Source organism: Amphiura filiformis, chromosome 7 (assembly GCF_039555335.1).
Source record: "Amphiura filiformis chromosome 7, Afil_fr2py, whole genome shotgun sequence".
NCBI lineage: Eukaryota > Metazoa > Echinodermata > Ophiuroidea > Amphilepidida > Amphiuridae > Amphiura > Amphiura filiformis.
In genome coordinates, this window is record NC_092634.1 from 11,381,334 (window position 1) to 11,401,644 (window position 20,311).

Here is a 20,311-nt window from a genome sequence, read left to right on the forward strand (position 1 = left end):
AGAGTCTTAGTGTATGTATGTGTTTGCCGGCAAATACGGTTAATATGAAACTTAAAATTCCAACCGTGAATGCCGAGATGTGCATTTGACTGCAAAGAGCTTAAAAATGCATTTTATTGTTGACATGAAAATCAGTACCCGTTTGACTTTGATACGTAAAAAACAATATATAATGTATAAACAATGTATAATTTGTGTAAAACAGGTCAACGTCAAGCGTCCCCGGTTTAGGCATAGAAAATCAGGAAAAACATCCATGTTTGTATCCAGTACCCTGTTTGGCTGGTAAACACACATGGGTGTGTGCATGCGTGCCAGGGTTTTAAAGCAATTTAATTCAGCCTTTGAATTATTAGGATTTGAATAGAATAGCCCCATGAGTATACCTGAAGTAAATTACCTGCTTTTGGATGCCTTAAAACAGACAAAAACCCATAGGGCATTGCAGCTAATTTGCCTTTGTAATTTTGGAAGTTCTTTATTATTTAAAAGTAGGTTTCTTAGAACAGTCATGTGAGGATACAAGTTCTGACTGAAAAACAACTTTAATGATGAATAATGCTACACACATTCTAGAAATATTTGGAGAAAACAAAAAACAGGCGGCTATGAAGCAATCATACAATGTGCATTTTTTTTTTGTCGAACATATCTAGGCATTAACAGCTGAAATCTAGGATATAACGCTGACGAAACTTTGGCCAGGCACAAGTATCCTGATGAACGAAGGGGGTCGCTGTAGATAGCTGATCGTGGCAATTTTTACAGAAAAGTCAAGTGTAGCCAACAAGGGGCATATAACCTCTCCTCGGCTAGCTGCAGTCTGGTTAATATGATTGTCAATTTGAGTATGGCTGCAAACAAACCTAGCAATTTTACCCTAATGGACAATGAGCCCACAAGGGAACGATAAACACAGGCTGATGAGTTGACTAGACTAATTCATGTTTACCACTCACAGATATTAAAGCAGTTCCAATTATTGATCAAAAGTTTGCTGAACTTGATATACAATTTGGATTTGGGTCGCAATCTTAAAGCTGCACACAGTTTTGCCCAAAACTGGTCTTGACGAAATTCAGCTGAGTGCTACATCATCAAAGTATCAATATCAACCCTGCTCTAGATTTGGTCTATGTTGCTATAATGATGAGCCTCTTTATCATTTTATCTGTCTTTAATAGCATCACAAGGCCGTGTTTGAAGGAAGGTTGAAGAAGAAGATGATGGAAGGATGGGTGACATGTAAGAGTGGACTTGTATCACAGATACCTCCAGACTTGGCACAGACAGAGGCAGATGCAGGGATGGTTGAAGAAGAAGATGGAAGGATGGGTGACATGTAAGAGTGGACTGGTATCACAGATACCTCTAGACTTGCCAAAGACAGAGGGAGATGCAGGGATGGTTGAAGAAGAAGATGATGGAAGGATGGATGACATGTAAGAGTGGACTGGTACAAATGTATGAGCAATACAGTTGGCTCTAGACTTGCCACAGACCAAGGGAGATGGAAAATATAAGCTCTCACTCATTCGCACCACACACAGCTAGTTACCGCAAAGTGACTTCAGAGCGAGAGAGAGAATAGCCTATCAGTCCAAATGTCCAAAAGTAAGGAAGACACAAACCTTCTTTCACAGACAATGATCAATGTTCAAGAAGTTCAGGAATAGCCACCAATTTAAAATAACATGTGTTCCTCAGATATCACAGTACAGATGGTGTAGACACTTACGAGGATAGCAACACTGGTGATAAGTATAGCAACACTGGTGATAAGTATAGCAACACTGGTGATAAGTATAGCAACACATGGTGATAAGTATAGCAACACTGGTGATAAGTATAGCAACACTGGTGATAAGTATAGCAACACTGGTGATAAGTATAGCAACACTGGTGATAAGTATAGCAACACTGGTGATAAGTATAGCAACACTGGTGATAAGTATAGCAACACTGGTGATAAGTATAGCAACACTGGTGATAAGTATAGCAACACTGGTGATAAGTATAGCAACACTGGTGATAAGTATAGCAACACTGGTGATAAGTATAGCAACACTGGTGATAAGTATAGCAACACTGGTGATATGTATAGCAACACTGGTGATAAGTATAGCAACACATGGTGAAAAGAAAGTGTGTCCACCGTAATCCAATATACTCTGTCAGACACTTAGTTGTAAGTAGTTTAATGAAAACCGATGATCAACAAGACGGCAAACAGGTTGATAGAAATGAAGACTGAGTGAGTGGGGTTATACAGCAGGAACTTCATAATAGGGCTTGTTTTGTGTGTGATGTGAGGTGTCAACAGCCTAAATACTTCAAAAGTATTACTAGAATAATAAACAACAACAGTACACCACTTTTGATGAGGCAAAAAGACTTAGGATGTTGTTTTCATTATTTTCTCTTTTAAAGGGAAAAAGAAAGTATTTCTTACTTTCAACTATTATAATTGTTTTAAAAAAATCCAGTTCTAAAGTTAAAGATATATTATGAGAGAAGTAATTACTACATTACTTTGACAGTGCTTGCACAACAAAATGTTTATTTGTGTCCATTTATTTTAAATGGGCAAGATATCCTGGAAGGGAAAATTACTTTATAAAGGTACAGTTTTTGCTTGAAAAAAAAATGACAGCCTCAGCCCCAATTGTGGTAAAACACGTTTTTACTTCTAATATCAAAACCACTATAGAAAAAATATTAAATTTGTGAACATCGTGGAACATTCAACTACGCTTGTTACTCCGCGACTAATCATGCTAACTACACGCTGCATATAACGCTACTTCACGCGTCCATCTTAGCGAGGCTATCTCATGCATAACTGCTTACTACGCACAGCCACGCAAAGAGTATGTTCCACGATGTACACGAATTTGATAATTTTTCTATAGTAGGCCCTACAATTTACCTCAAAACTTGGTAATCAGATTATTTTGGTACAGAACTCAGGGGTGAGGTACAAAACACAATATGAAAAATCTAACCATGCCCTTTAATGTGCCAAGTAATCACTTCATGATTTGATAGTGCTTGTTAAACACCACATGAGCTTTTATCCATTTTTTTTCCTTTTTCGCTTTTTAAGCAGAAAATTTTGTAATGCATGTTTACAGAGAAAACCATGATTTTTACATGTTTAATGCCTCAAATCGCACCTTTTCAGATCAACTTTCATCAATAATATTTGGATTCAATGAAATCAAACACATGAAGTGAAATAAAGTAAACCATGAGTAAAAGCTATGTATTCAGCCATATCGGAAAAAATGTATTTTTAAACATATCTCAAATTTTCTTAGAGGGCTTGTGATAATATTGAAACTGCTTAAATTTGTTAGAAATCCAAATTTACCCTTTATTGCTTTACATCTTGCATACTTATGAGATGAGTCCCTTGAAATCAAATGCACTTGTGGCACAAGTAAGAGGGCGTACCAGGACATTCTAAATATTTGACGTTCTAAAATATGTACATACTGTTATATACTTTAGACCAAAAATTTAGCAGTTATGAGGCCCAGCGCTTCCATAATTCCAGAGTTAAGACCAACCTTATACACAGTATAATTATATCAATGGCTGTAAAGATGGGCCACTTACAGAATTGGTTGATCCAATGATACAGGGCAATAAATAATATTATAAATATAATTAACTAATAGCAATACAAATCTTATCACACCAACCCACATCTGCAACCAGATATATGATTACTAATTTCATCAAGTTAATACCATATATCCTGTGTATCATATCAATCCCTTTGCGATTCATCTATTTGAAATATTAGCTAAATGCAGTGAAGTGTGTTTACTTTATCAGAGCATGTGGGAAGTGTCATACTCATCCAAGCACAACCAAAGGTATGATCATAAATAGTTCACAACATATAATGTCAGGCAGACAGTTCACAACATATAATGTCAGCAGACAAGTACAAGGTGGTAGCTAGTAATGATGCAAGTAAAGCTAGACTGGAAAGTGTTACCTCACAATTTTTTTAGGACTTTTGCATTTGAAACATATAAATACTGTAAATGTTCGCCTAATGGCACACCTGGGCTCCTTTGCCTTGGGGTAAATTTCATGTACAAATAAAAAAATCCCTCCTCAAAAAATCCCTACAAAAATTAAGGGTATGTGCCCTTATTTGCAGGTGGGATTTTTATGGGAGGGCACTTTTAGTTTGTGTCTAAAATTCCTGTTATGTCAAGGGAGCCCATAGTGCCATTAGGCAAACGTTTACGGTATTAGTTGTATTAGTTGTTCGTTAGCACCCCGGCGACCCCCCGCGTTACCGTTAGCACCCTATGGCAGCTCCCATACATGTATTTTCAGGCTCTGTAACATGCAAATTTGGCTGGTCCGTTTTTTACAGTGGGGGACCTGCTTTTACTATAAATGTCTTTGCCTTTGGTGCGAGAAGTCCCAGGTTCAGATCTCTGCAGGACCAAAAAAAAAACCCAAGTAGGAAAAAAATCTGTTCTCCCCATGGCTCATCTGGAAAAGGCAAAGCAGTGAATTGACCCATGATAAAAGACAAATTGTCACAGTGGTTCCAATCAGGGTAATAAGCCAGGGTACCATTAATTTTTGCAGTATACTTTTCATCTCATCAGTATTTCCAGGTAATAATCATTTGGACCAGTATGACCTCACCATCACAAAAATTGATATCACTACTTGTAGAACCAGGTCAAATCTCACAGGCGCCTGTCTGCTAAAGTACCATCTTGTTTTATGGACAATGATTTAAGTAATTAAGTGATTCTATGTATACAAACAACAGTATAATCGCCCCTGTTATTGTACTATAAGCTAATTGCAATTGGATTAACTCTCTTCACACGGGTGTCGACTGCAGACGACAAGTTTTTTAAAAAATTCAAAAATTCAAAAAATTCAGAAATGTAAATTTTCATGACCGTATTTGGAATCAGCATGAAAAATGCATTAAAATGAGTACAAACAAGCCTAGTATTGATTCAGTAGTTCTTATGATACATAACGATTACATCGCAAACCGCTGGCGGCGCCCTTATTGTGAATAGCGAGAATTGAGTAAATTGCTAATTAGTGACAACATGATACTGACCCAATTTCGGGCAAAGTCCAATTTTAGGTAAAAGCAATTGAGTTAAAATTAGTAATTAGTGACAATATGATAGTGACCCAATTTCTGGCAACGTCCAATTCCAGGTATGGCAGAGATGTTAGATAGTTTATAGCGCCACACTTCATATTTCATATTGGCAAAACACCACCTTGATTTAAAGTAAACAAGAGTGCAAATTTTAATTAGTGAGAGTGTGACCCAAGTCCTTAGGCAATTCAAATGAATGTAACATGGTGGTAAAAGCCGGTGGTGGAGACATTGTGTCTAAACTGCACACCATTTGAATAAGTGACTGGCCTCTTCCAAGATGTTATAACAAATATCAGGCTATTCCAGTTGAAATCCATACACCCTGTATGGGAGACATGATCTTAATCTCCCACACAGGAGTGTGAATTTCAATGTGGTTTACCTGAATGACGACTCCATTTAGAATCTACACCCACTATGTGGGACAGTGTTAGATTATGGTCATATCTTCCACAGGGGGTGTATGGATTTCAACAGGAATAGCCAATTGAAGAATCTTATAACAACAAATATGAAAAATAGATGTGTTAGACGTGTACATAACACACACTCCCGGGAGTCATGTTGGGAATTAGACTAATCAAAAATCTACAAGATACTGGGCCGGAATATCCCATTAGAGGTAAGGGCAATCTGTAAACACTCAGATGTCCTAAAGTTGTTTTGCCAATTACAGGGTTAGCTAAACAGATATTTGATTTGAACCTTAAATTCTTCAATCAGTTCATGCCTGGGGAGATTTATTTATTTTTCTCTGAAATGCATTAAAGCAAAACAGATTTTTAAGTGTATACCTTAATATTCACAGCAACAGAAAGCTACTACATTAAAAAGTAAATTATTATTAATTAATAATCAAGTAATAAAATTAACTAACTGAGTGTGGCTTTCATTCTCCTGTGACCAACAAATAAGAACATTTAATGAATTAATAAACAGGTGTGTGGCTGACCAGATTACCAATATAATGATCCACAGCAGCTAAAGGGAGTATCCCATCATGCATTGCAGTCTATCTGCTTGCTCCATAGCAAATGTATACAAAATATAAACAAGAGCCGCTTAGATATTGAGAGCTATGGATAGTTTCACAATACTTTAGAGATCATATTTTTTCAAACAAAAGTCTTAACTCCCCTGATATAAGCAAGTAATTGAAAGTTGAAGTGAGGGATTTTGTGTACACTTTCTATGGCATGTGCAGTTCTACTATGGTACTGCAGAGCATGATGGGATACACCTATCAGCTGCTGTGATAATGATCCAATATAAGCCAACTGTAGGTGGAACCAATTTCTATTGTCTAATCATCAAAAGTAGAACTGAGTTCACAGAGTTCTCAATGTTTCAATTGGTTTCGTGGCAGACAAAAATGCAGGCGGTACATATGGACCGATGTTCATCATGAAAAGTACCGTAACAGTGATAATTTTTATGCGATTCATTTTTCACACTGTAGCAATTAACAAAAAATGTATAGACTTAAAAACCAAAGACATACATTTTGTCTTTTGTAAGTTGTGACATATGATCTGATCTACACAGACCAAAGGTGGAAATTTTGAAAATTCATGAATTAACATTACCATTTTAAACTTGCTCAGTATTTGTTGATATCCCCAAGTCCCTGGAATACTCTTGCAACATTTTTAAAGCTTTTTATTGTTGTTACGATCCTCATTTTTGCCCGTGAGATATCTTTATTTCAATATTGCCTACTTTGGTCTAGTTGGATCAGATAATAATGTGATTTGAAATGTGCACAATTAATTTTTTCTCTATCGATTTGCGTGTAATACCGTTATATTGACAAACTAAAAAATATTGTCACATGTTCCTATGTAATAGCATGGTAATATTCAGATTATGCGGACTTGGATGTCGACCTTTTCCCATGATACATCACGATTACATCGCAAACCGCTGGCGGCGCCTTATTGTGAATAGCGTAGATACTCAATTGCTTACTTTGTGTTATGGGGATTGCTATGATGAAATATTCATTAAATTTTTTTTTATAGTTTTTAGAGACAGCCGACATGCACTTCAATTTTAGTTGAAATTCATACACCCCCAATGGAAGGCATGACCTTATCTCTCACTTAGTGGGTGTGAATTTCAAATGTAGGTACCATTTTAGGACCCATTCATGTAGCTCATTTGAAATTCATGCTGCCTGTGTGGAACATTAAGGTCATGTCTTCCATTAAAAGGTGTATGGATTTCAACTGAAATAGCCCAATGTGTTATTATAAACACATCCAATCAGATGGTCTTATAAACGTTGGGCACAATTAATTAAAAGCAATGAATGTGTAAAGAATTTTGTTAAGCAATATGACACCAGACTTGCTTCAAAAGAAATCAGAATGACTGAGAAATAAATAAGTGAAAGATATTTGAGGCGATTAAAAACCTTGCAGCATGATGTAAAGCATAGAATGATGTAGGTTTGAATGGGTATCAATCAAGCAAAATAAAAAAAGACAGGTAAATCAGCATCATCACTTACACTGAGAGCCACTGACTTCAAGTGAATAGAACATGCCATATGCAATTTCACACAGCATAATTTGTTTAAATTTGCCACTTTTCAAAAGGCACCAAACTTGATCATTCAATCATTAATTTCTCGATTATTCAGGTTCGATTTACCTGTTTTTTTACACAAATTTGGTATGAGTTATGAGTATACTTTTGGATGTGTTTATATATCATTAGGTTGGAATGAAGATCCTTTAAAAAGACATTGCAAATCTAGAGCAAGATAACTATGGCTTATGATGAGTTGGGTTACGGTATTAAGTGTGCTTTGTTTTCAGATTGGTTCTAGAATCCATTGGGGGTTTGCAACAAAACAACGCAAGATTTCAAGCAGTCTGCGATTATATCAAGAGGGAACTTTCAAAAGCAGAGTTTATAAGGATGCTTGTTTTACAACAGACGCCAGACACCTTTGAGTTCCAGACATCCATAAGAGAGATATAGAGTGTTGTCATGGTTGTAATTACTTGACCATCTGGACTTGGTCAAGTAAACATGATGGTCAATATTCATTTGGGGACTACTTGTAAAGTTTGTTCAGCTTATAATTGGAGAAGAAAAAAATGAGACTCATAACATCATGTATTGATATTGCCCTGCACACAATTGGCGCAACACTTACGCTAATCGCACATTGCGTAATTTGTGACTAGCGTGCGCTTATGTGAGTCAATTTATGTGAGCGCAAGGTAGGAGTTTATTGATGAGTGCAGTAACAAAACCAAATAATTTTCACAAATTATAAGCCGAACAAACTTTAGTCTGGAATGAAGAAACTTGGTCAAACCATAGACTATGGTCAAACTAGGTCAACAATAATTTCCTAGTCAACTTCATTTCTGAAACTTTTACTGATGAGAAATTTTTGAATCTTCTTTGTTTTCAAATGTGACAGTCTGGTCTACTCTGGACAAAATCAGAAATGTTCAATTTGAAATACAGGCAAAAATATGGAGTAAACAAAAAATTAGGAATCATCAGTAAAAAGAGCATTTTGAACATCATAGCTTTACAACTAATCATGCTTAAAATTAGGGCTTTATTATTATTATAAATCTTGTCACTCTCTACTATCTTGTCTATTTTCATAGTCACTCATTTTGGTCTGACAGGGAGGGATAGAATGTCCCTTATGTCAATGGTTTACAAGGTCAAGTGATATCACAAGATGGCAAAATAAAGATTCCTATCCCATGTTAATTAATACCTATGCCGCGTGTTGCACTTTGCCACTCCTCGCGCATACCTGGGCAGCCCTCGAATTAACCCCAGCCCTGCCCCTTCAATATAAAATCATCTATCTATATGTTTGTGTGTTTTCTTCACTTTTGAGAAATTGCCTTGGTGCCCTTCTCAAATTTTCAACAGTTGCCATGATGCCCTCTTGAAATATTACAAACTGCCGTGCTGCCTTGCCTTTTCAGTGAAAATCCAAGGCAATTATCAACTTGCCCTAAAAAAGTTGCTGTGCCCCTTCAGATTCTTAATTCGAGGGCTGTACCTGGGGTCATGCCTTTCTTTGTTTTCCGGCACACAAAAGGTCATTGTGTCACACTTGAAAAGGTCTATGACTGAAAATTTGTGTTATTTTTGCTTTGCAATTAAATTATGTGGTTTGACACCAGAAACTTTGCTTTAATACCCATATACATCCAAGAATATAAGTTTGTCAACTTCATGAATACCACACCTTGATTGTACCAATTTAAGAAAACTCCAACATTGCCTCAATTAGTCAGGTAATATATATGCACACAACCAGTGTACCAACAACTAGCTGTTAGTCGGTAATGAAAAGAAAACTTTCCAACATGCAACATTGCCACAAGGTAATATATAGGACACAACAAGTGATGTTGACAACAACCTGTTTAAAGGTATTTGACTGGTATCATTTAAAGATGCATGAAAAGGAAATTGATAGAGAGTTGTCCATACATCAACCTACATGTTACAGATGCAGAGATTAGGTGAAATCCTACTCTACAATGTGTGTGTGTGTGCCCTACATACATGTAACCATACCTTGTTACTCTCTTTTTAAAAGAGTTTACCAAGTTTTGTTTGTTTGTATGTTATTAGTTTAAAACTCTTAGTCCAGAGTTTTTACTCTGGTATATTTGCCTATGCATGTCATGTTTCCATTTGTAATTTCATGTTTATTTGTGCTAGTGTGCGACGCATAATTCTTCTTTCCCTGTATGTTGATATATTAAGAATAACGATTAAGCATCATTAATTTGATCTTGTGCGCTAGTTTGTAATGTTTGAATGTTTCCATGTTCCAGTGTATGATGCATAAGCCTCTTCCCTTGTTTGTATGATTATATTAGGCTGGCGGGTAAGCATCATTAATTGATCTCGTACACTGGTTTGTAATGTGCTCATATAGTACCAGACTTGAGTCCTGTTTATCAGGGAGTCTGTGTAGCTCAGTGGTACGGCGCTCGCCCGACAAGTGAGAGGTCTGGGGTTCAAGTCCCCGCACAGGCAGGTATGTCCGGAGTTTTTACTCTGGTATATCTGTCTATGCATGTCATGTTTCCATTTGTAATTGCATGTTTAATTGTGCTAGTCTGTGATGTGTAATTCTTCTTTCCCCTGTATGGTTAGTTGTTTCCAATAATTGCAGATCCTTATGTTCTATCTATGATCTGTCATTCGCGGACAGATTGTTCTCATGTTTTCGACCAAAAGAATGGAACAAACTTCCCATCCATATTAGAAATGCTCAGATGGTTGGCATTTTCAAGAAGCTGCTAAAATGCCATCTGTTCTAACAAGCCTATCAGATTTTTAATTTCATGTGTTTGCCTTTCAGCACCTTTGAACAATTGACTTTTTGTAATATTTTTGAATATTGGCACTTTGTAAATTTTTATTGTTGTTGTTGTTCTACCATCATAAGGTCTAAAAAGTTTAAAGCTCCAAAGTCAGGGTCAGCAAAATAAATATAAAGTTGATCACAAAATTTGTCAGGCTCATTTTTTTTTTTTATTATCAGGGTTGTGCAGTACAAATTACAAACAGGCAAAACATTTTGCAAATTTATACCAAATATATGAAATTCAAATAAAAAAAACAAACAAAAAAACACTCAACCCTATTTTTCAGGGTCGTTCAAAACAGGCAATACAAATCTTTTTTTAAGTCTGTGATTGTATTCCCCAAGTGCCCATAAGGCTTTATTTACTTGTCTGGACAATATTTATCTGTAATTTACTTGTAATTGCTGTCTGAATTGCTGAAAGATAAGCTGTTTACTATACACCTCTCAAACCCGGAGTGTTATATTTGTCAGACAGAGCTACTTAAGCATAGCAGTAGTTAAAAACAGATCTAGTATTTTACTGCTGTTATTGGATGCTCAGGTCTCTGCTTGCACTACAGACAGATGGATATTTGTATATCCACAGTTGTCTGTATCTGTCCATAAAACTGCCGCCGGACAAGCTACTTATGACACACCTTTTACACTGGAGCGTTACAGCTGTCAGACAGGTGCCAGAATGGGGTATTCCAGTTAAAATCCATACACCCCTATGGAAGACATGACCTTAATCTCCCATGAAGGGAGTGTGAATTTCAGAAGGGATTACCTAAATGGGTGACAGCATTTGAAGTATACACCCCCTGTGGGAGATTAAGGTCATTCCATCCATAAGGGGTATATGGGTTTCGACTGGAATAGCCCTATAGTAGCTGGGCAAAACAAGCTGAAGAGATAGGAAATTCACACTGAACAGTGTGCAGGGTGGGTGCAAAAACTGTACACAACTTACTTTAATTTCTTTCTGTATTTTGGTTAGGATAAATCTATGAATTCATAATCTTAATCATAGATATTTTTGGTCAAAATTCAAAAAGCAAATGTATGAGAGAGTTAGTCACTAGAATATGTCTGTAGAATAATGAAATGTTTAAAATTTGGAAATGTAAACATATCTTGATTTCAAAGTTTTTTTTAGTAATTTTCCAATAAAAAACTCACATTTTCCAGACAGTTTCGGCAATCCAGTCTGTTGCCTTTATCAATCGATCCTTTGGAGGATGGTATGACGCCCTCTGAATCAATTCGTCATAAACATGACTCAGTTGGTAGGCCCCCTCGTCGCTGTTCATTAGGTTCTCTTTCATACTTGGCTGTGATTTCCTCCTAATCCAGATCGACTCCCTTATCCATCTGGTGTTTCTGGTGTCGTCCATGGCAAGGATTTTTGGATTGTCCCAGTTTATGAATTGCTGAACACGCTAGCAAAGAAAACCATATAATCTGGGACAATCCAAAAAATCCTTGCCATGGACGACACCAGAAACACCAGATGGATAAGGGAGTCGATCTGGATTAGGAGGAAATCACAGCCAAGTATGAAAGAGAACGGCGACGAGGGGCCTACCAACTGAGTCACGTTGATTCAGAGGGCGTCATCATCTTCTGATGACGTCATACCATCCTCCAAAGGTTCGATTGGCATACACCATTGATAAAGGCAACAGACTGGATTGCCGAAACTGTCTGGAAAGCGGGAGTTTTTAATTGGAATTTTGCTAAGAAAAAACTTTGAAATCTGAATATTCAATTCCTGATGAATCTCTTCAATAGTAAACATATCTTGTGGTTCCAAAAGTAAGGGTAGAAAAATCTTGTTTTTGAACCTTTTTTAACAAATGAATTTTGTTTCCAGATTTCAAACATAAAGTTAAATTCTTTACATGTTTTTCCCCAAAAAATAGATACTTTCATAAATTATACTGTCTTTGTTACTTTAAATGATATAGAAAAAATATAGTCAAACACTTTCCAGATTTGATCCTGCATGTACCCTTAAACAGAATATTTGTTTGTTTGTCTTATTTCTTCTTTTACCTGGGTTACTAATTCAGTGGATATTTTAAGGTATCCTCTGTTCTTCCCATGAGGTCTAGGTGGGGTTTTAAGCACAACTTACCATCAGAATTCTCTCTGCTGTCTTTGACATCAAACAATTCATCATCACTATCCTCATCACTGGAGTCCAATACCACCATCTTCTTGCCTCGCCCACGCTTCTTGGCACCAGACCTTGACGCTGGATGCGCAGGTGTGCGACGAGCGGTGGGCGTGCTTACAGTAGTGTCCTCCTCTTCTTCATCGCTACTATCCATTGTTTGCTTACGGCGCCCTCTGCGAGCTGGTGTACAACCTTTAGCAGGTTGTTTTTTAACTGTACAAAAAATAAATAGAAAATATTGTTTTAAAAAAATAATAATTTAAATTTGGCAAAAAAAGTTTAGTAAAAGGAAAAGGCAAATTGGAATGCAATTTGGTTTAAAGACTTTGTGTAATGCAAATTTCTTAATGCATTCTTGGGCCACTTTTTTGTACTTAGCCAAATATTTCTTCTTTTTTCTCGAATGTCTAAAAATACCAAACTTCCTCCAATACAAATACAAAAAAAAGAAATTAAAAGTAATATCTATGGTCACCTGTTAACATTGTTTTTGGATTTATCACCTGAAAGTTGGAAAATCACAAAAAACTGATTAAAACAAAAGAAAAAAAGTAATAAAAATAAAACAACCAGAAAGGCAACCAATAAAGATAAGTAGCTAAAAACAAATTTCCCAAGCCACCTTTCTAGAGTAATTTTAATGGAGTTATCAGCTTAAAATGTTAGTAATAAGACACCTAAGGTGACCACAGTCGTGATCTGGTGATCTCCCTACAAATTGCTTCTTTCAATCATATATTTTCTGTTGTTATTGTATACTGCACCTTTCACATATTCCCCAAATGTAATTAATCAACTGCAGATTGATCTAGTAAATGAATATTAAATCTAATTTTAGGTATGATTCTCTTTTGTACGCTTTCAATATAAAACTTGTAATTTCATGACAACCATATACTGATTGATACTTTTAAAAGCCACAATGTCTAATCTTTTAAAATAAATTGCTTATTTTTTTCAAACCTAATTTTTTGGCAAATTTATTGTAATTTGTTTACACAAGTCACAACTAAGGAATCAGCCAAAATCTTTGTTTTTGATATTGAAATATTGTCATAATTAAGATATTAAATATCCCATTGTACTCTATGTTAAATGGAAAAATCCATGTATTTAACTCCCATGTAATTCCATATCAATATATTGTTCAAAATCTTGTCCATGTGTGATCAAGATATGCAATACACTTTTAAGATTTCTCAAGTTTAGTCATGACTCGCATAAAAGGGAAACATCATCAAAATTTTCAAACTACAATTTTAGAAGCAGAAGTTTGTTGGAATAGCATTTAAACTTTTCAATCGTATCATCAAATCTTGAGACGATCTCTGGAGACAATATGCACAATCAATGATCAACAAATTTTGCAATCAATCACCAGCAGAGCATCAGGAGCCAGACCCAGGAGATATATTGTCTTGGTCTGGATTTCGTCACAAACTTAATCTTCCTTGAAGCATGACACTAAGTAATTAACTGTCAGATATCAGACACAAATTATTCCCTTTTGTGCTCAATATAATTTCCCTCATGCATGATATCATAAATCTTCATGGGATAATTTATGTTACTTTACAAGTAATCAATCTATACCAAATGTAATGAGCAATTATTAGGTTAATAAATGTGTATCACTTGTTGGGATTGAAATTGTACAAAATAATGCACACGTACTGAGATGTTGATGCGTCTAATGCACGAGCCCAGAAGGGGGGAGCTCATGCATTAGACGCATCAACATCTCAGTACAAGTACGCGGAGTGCCATTATACACAATCAATGCCATCCGCGTACTTTTCTAACCGCTTTTCTGATTGGTTGCTTTGATACAGGAGTGTATGAACACTTACTAATCTGCCTTCAATTTAGTCAGTGCAACCTGACTAAGCCAAAAATGAATAAGAAAATCATGTGTATATCTGTGTTAATATTAAGACAAAAGGAAGGGTGCCGAGTAGTATAGTTGTGAGGTTATATAATACTAAGTAAATAGTACCTCATCGTTTTCCAAAAATGCATCCAAAAAGGATTACAATTGCTAGCAATGCCAATTTTGCATTACAAAAAAATGAAAACACCTCCCACCCTTGACAATTCTTGAAAATCCTACAGATGAGAACCAACAAATTATTGTATTGTATTACTTGAGGCTTTGTATATCATTATTATCCACCTACCAGCAGACTTCTCTCCAGGGGCAGTGGGTTTCTTGAATTTGCCTGCAGCAGCAGATGCCTTGCCGGCTTTCTCTGCAACAGCATCATCCTCCATACCTTTGGTGTGAACCTCAGTCAAGTTCTTCTCAAACTCATCAATAAACACCTGGGGATGAGCATATAAAAAACTGTAAATTAAACTGCTCTTATTTTGGTAATATGCTTTTACACCTGTTTTCAAGTGATGTTTCAGGCACGGTGAGATTCTGGTAAAGTTTAGTTAGAAATGTTCTGTTGTCGGTATTATGTATCTGGGGAAGTAAGGAATGGTGTGCAACCAAAGACTATTCACCAACAGCCAAAGTTCCTGTACTTTGTATGCAGTGAATTCTCGCATATTCATAAGGGCGGATCCTTCGATCGTGCATGTCTAACAAATAACACCAGTATTTTGTGATTTCGCAATAGAACATTGCATTTAACAATATACAATATGTGAGTAGCAGTTTCATATGATGCAATTCATGGAATGATTGGCTCTCATTAACAGGTGATGCTGAAACTTCACCTGTTGGTGAATAGTCTGTGTGCATAACATTGTGTTGTATAGTTTGTTGCAGTGTGATATGATGGTGTGGTGTGATACTGTTGTTGTAAAGTTTTTGTCAGAGAAGAACGGCACTTGTTTACATTTTGAGAGTGTGTAAAGCGTACATAATGAAGTGGGGTTCTGAGGAAGTGGGGTTCTGATTGGTTGAATCAATCGTCTGACAATCATAGCAACAGATCGATAATCCGATTGGCCAATTGTGTGTCAAATCGCTGGTCGGCACAGATCGGTGCCCTTGAAGTGAACACAAAGCTCTGCATATGTGTTTATTAACAGGGCGCTCACGTCAATCTGAGCAAGGGACTGCAGTTCTTCTCTGAAACCCAGTGTAGTGTTTTGCGCTATACAATCCTGAGCTATGACTGTGTTATGCTGTGTGTGTTATAGCAAAGGGGTGATGTAGTACTGTATGGTGGTTGTAGCAACTTTGTATGGGTGAGGGAGGGAATGTTTGTGTCTGTTTGTCTGTCTGTCTGTCTTTCTGCTGGTGTATATAAACCAATGATGTCAATAGTAAACTAAGTGGTCACATTAACTTACAATATTACAAAGCAATCAAACAACTCTGTATGTGACATAATTATCTGCCTCACACGTCTTGTCCATTCTTGAATTGTCTGCACATATATCATATTATATCTGTTTGTGTTGTCTTGAACGTTTAACTTTGCCACAGGTAGCCAAAAAATTAAGTCCTACTCTCTTTGGCCTCAACACCACATGCTTTATTTAAGTCTGTTTTCATTTGGTGAAATAAAGAACTGAGAACAAATTTTTAACTTTCATTCTGTTCTAAAAGAAGTGAATTTGTGTGTGTGATGGATCTGTGTGTATATTTGTTGTGCTCTATACTACTGTAATGGCGGAAAATTTCCATGGGGTTTTTATTTTTGCGTTTTTCATGTTTAATTTCAGAACTGCTCCAAACAGTTCAAATCCCAGAATATTAATACAGCTAAAATATCATGCTCTACAGTATCATATACTCACCTTAACTTCAGGCTTAGTGAACTTCTTAGCTTTACCCAGGATACTAGTGAAGCTAGCAAACACATCTGGATCCGACACCTTATCAGCATAGCATGCAAAGTTCTCCTGCAGTTTACGCATGCCTTTCTCACTGTAATTTAGAAGTGCCAGACAGAAGGCCAAATCCTGTGGCTGCCTCTCAGTCCTGAAATAGCAGAACAAACAATACAGATTGTTCAGGGTTTTTAACATGAAATTTTCCACTTGTTACTGTAAATTCAATGTCTATGCAACTATAGAAAAATTATCAAATTTGTGTACATCGTGGAACATACTCTTTGCGTGGCTGTGCGTAGTAAGCAGTTGTACGCAGATAGCCTCGTTAATATGGACGCGTAGAGTAGCGTTGTACGTGTGTGTAGTTAGCATGATTAGTCGCGGAGTAACAAGCGTAGCTGAATGTTCCAGGATGTACACAAATTTAATAAAACTAGATAAGATAAAGAATGTAACGATTGATCTCTCTTTCTAAGCATTGGGGCCAGGCTACTCAGTACAGAATGCTGATTAGGGTTTGCCACACTTGCTTCACAATGGGTCTATTATCTTCCAAGCATAAGCCGCTACTCATTTATACACCAAAAGACCAATGAGACCAGAGGCAGTATGACGTCTTGTGTCCTGATGAAGTCAGAGCCACACCTGACGAAAGCTTCCCATTTTCACAGTGACTGGCTGTACCAGTACTGTAGTTTTCACACATTGACCGGCTGCACCGGTAATGTGACATCCGACGGCGCACCCATATATAAAATCAGTTGTTATGGAATCCCGTCTTGAAAGCTATATCCAATTACTAGTATGACTTCTTACCTGGTGGTCCTAAATCGATGACAGAGTTTTTCCACCAGGGCATCAGCTTGTCTGTCCTTATGAATGAAGGCAAAGAGATACCTCATGACTGTCTTGAATTGATCTTGAGGAAGTCCTGTCTCTGGGTCAGACAGACGACTAATCATATCTGGCATGATGTTATAGATGGCATTACCCTACAGAAACAATGAAGACAAATTACAAGATTTAAATCAAAATTGCCTTTTTTTTACTTTGTCAATTGTGCACCATACCCTTTGTGGCCCACTCTGTGTACTGTACCAAAGGATTTAATTCTAATTTGGTAGGCAAATGTTGCTCAAACCTGGTATGCAAACTGTTTATTCAGTGATTAACCTTGACACTAGGTTGTGATTACCATGATCCTAGAGAGGTTGAGACAAACAAATAATTGCAGCCATAGGTGAGGCATAAACCCACAATATTGCTATTTATATGATCAATCACTCATCCAACTGTGCCCCTGATAAAATCTCATTAAGATGAAGATGTAAAATCAGTTGATTTAATCTATTGAATGATTTTCTTACTTTACATCACATACATACCTTCTTAGAAAGCTCAAAGAAGAAGAGTTTGGACAAAGCAGCAATACGCTCATCAGCATCCACAATACATGTAGCCATCTCACTGATTTGACCTTTGACCTTCACCATGTCATTGAGAATCAAGTGGGTGAGGGCCATGAGGGTGTTCTTGCGCACCTGCGCTGACTCATCTCGCAATCTGATTTGGAAAGTAAGTTTGTCAATTTCATTTCAAATCTGTACATTATCTATCTGGATCTCCTGCTTGTGCATACAAGGGTATGAGATATCATTATAAACAAAAACTGTGCCCATAAAATGTTAAACTTTGCCATCATCAAATTTATCAAACTGTGTATGCTCCATCACATTAGAAAGTTTGAAAAGTGCTGTGTAATGAGCAGAAAAAAAGAGGGTAATGCAGTACCATGCTACAGGCATATACAAATACATACTGATAATTATACTGAACAAATTAAACTTCATACCCTATTAATTTAGGAATGAGACTACAATCACTTTCTTCTCCAGAATTCAGTTAACAATATCATATCACTACAGAACTAAGATGGCTTCAGTTTTAGAAATAAAAGTTTGAGTGCATTTTCCTGTACGTTTTTCTGAATGCATTAGCCAAACATTTATGTTTCTTCAGTAATGTAAATATGTTGATCTAAACTTCTAAGAGAAAGTAGTTGAGTTTTACTCACCTTGCATAAAGATTTGGTGTCCATGGCTCAATAAGATTTGGGAAATGGAAAGTCAGATCACCCACAGCAATAATGGTATTGGCCCGGATGGTTGGTTCTGGCGCCTATGAAGTAAAAAGTATATCCAATATATTGTGTTTGATATCACTTATGTGAAGATGCATACATCAACTGAATTCACTAATATTTTTTTTTTAATTATTGTCTTTGCAACTACAACATTTTACAATTTTCACAAAAGCAAATTTTCAGTTTGCAGACAACCCAAACTTACTTTCATCATGATCTCCATTTGATCACTAATCAACATAAGATTAATAGTCCTTCTAAAGTTTACTTTGTACAGTGAGGTAGAATTAAAGAGTACCAACTCGGTCATGGAGGTAACTTAATGTACCTCTTGGATTATTTTACAAAGCACCCAGCAAACAATGATTCAATGTGTGTGTTGTGTCAAAATAGCACCAAGTGCTGCATATGCAAAATAACGTTTTGAACCACCAGGTTAAAAACCAGTTTGACCCCTGCAGAAATAATGGTTTGGTCCTGTTAGTTTATTGCTAAAAGATCAATATGAAGTGTTATAAGATCAATATGAGGTGATACATGTGTATTGTCTATTTGTTTATCATGGGCACCATCAGTGATCATTGGGCCAATCAGCGATCACCTTTAACAAGGCTTGATTCTTGTGTGTGTGTATGTACCACCATTATTCTGTCAACATTCATGCAGACAAGTCATATGGTGAATTTTTCTCACGAATTTCGTTGGAGAATTAAAACAAATTTGTCAAGATCGTGTATGAAGGAAATAAATTGAGGGGACCGCTGTGGATAAATGATGCTACTAGCTGAATAAAAACTTTAGGTCTATTATAATTGCACAAGTACCAGGCAATTCGCCGGGTGCATGGCTTGATATTTCATCGGTTATTTAAGTGCATTCATAGACCGTTTAAATCTACATCTAAAAAGAAATACTTGGACAGGACCAATTCAATTGGTATCGACGTCCAGATTCTAGTGGCATCACAAATGTCTAAAACATCGCAACTACAAATGGTAGTAATAGTTTGGTCTCCTTTTCGCATCCGAAGTGGGCAGAAAATAGACGTTTTAATTTGAAGTGTTTACGCACGAAACAACCAGCAGCAGGGCGAGTGAAACCATCGAGATGATGTTACAGCGGCCTTGCGGCAAGCATGGAAGGATTGAAGGGTAAATAATTTGCGACATTGATCGGAATTTTATTTGCATCAAATACCTGGTTAAAACTAACCCGATTGAGTGAACGGAAGCCGCTGGAATGTAACAATTCTACGTAAAATAACAGTACTGAAACGTAATTTTCAAGTAAGATGTCTGCAGTCATCTATCCCGAGTATCCATGAAGAGGAGGCAGCAGTGGTGTTGAGGTCATAATGAGTTGATTTGGTGAGAAACTTGCTTTTAAAAAGTTCGTCATATCAGTTTCAGTATAAACGTAGGGAGATATATTCAATAGTGAGACAAAGTATTAATATTGCTTTATTAAATTTACTTCACAAAAATGACTGAGCTAAAAGTACGTCAAACTCTGATTCACGAAAACAGAACACAAAACACAAAGCCCGTCAATCAATCGGTGGTGATTATGCAAATAGCCTATTTTCTATGACGTGTCAGCAACCCATTACATGCATTACAATGATTGCGACGGTCGTATATTAATATTAATGAGATGACGTTATACCTAAATTTA

General features: G+C 36.5%; 1 protein-coding gene across 1 annotated transcript in view; it reads right to left on the reverse strand.

Moving 5' to 3' along the window:
* LOC140156745 (condensin complex subunit 1-like) overlaps positions 1 to 20,311 on the reverse strand; it is an 89,326-nt gene that overhangs the window by 30,929 nt on the left and 38,086 nt on the right. The window contains 6 exon segments of the mRNA XM_072179693.1: positions 12,661 to 12,915; positions 14,880 to 15,024; positions 16,459 to 16,642; positions 17,311 to 17,486; positions 17,880 to 18,057; positions 18,569 to 18,672. Of these exon segments, the coding sequence (XP_072035794.1) occupies positions 12,661 to 12,915; positions 14,880 to 15,024; positions 16,459 to 16,642; positions 17,311 to 17,486; positions 17,880 to 18,057; positions 18,569 to 18,672 (1,042 nt within the window).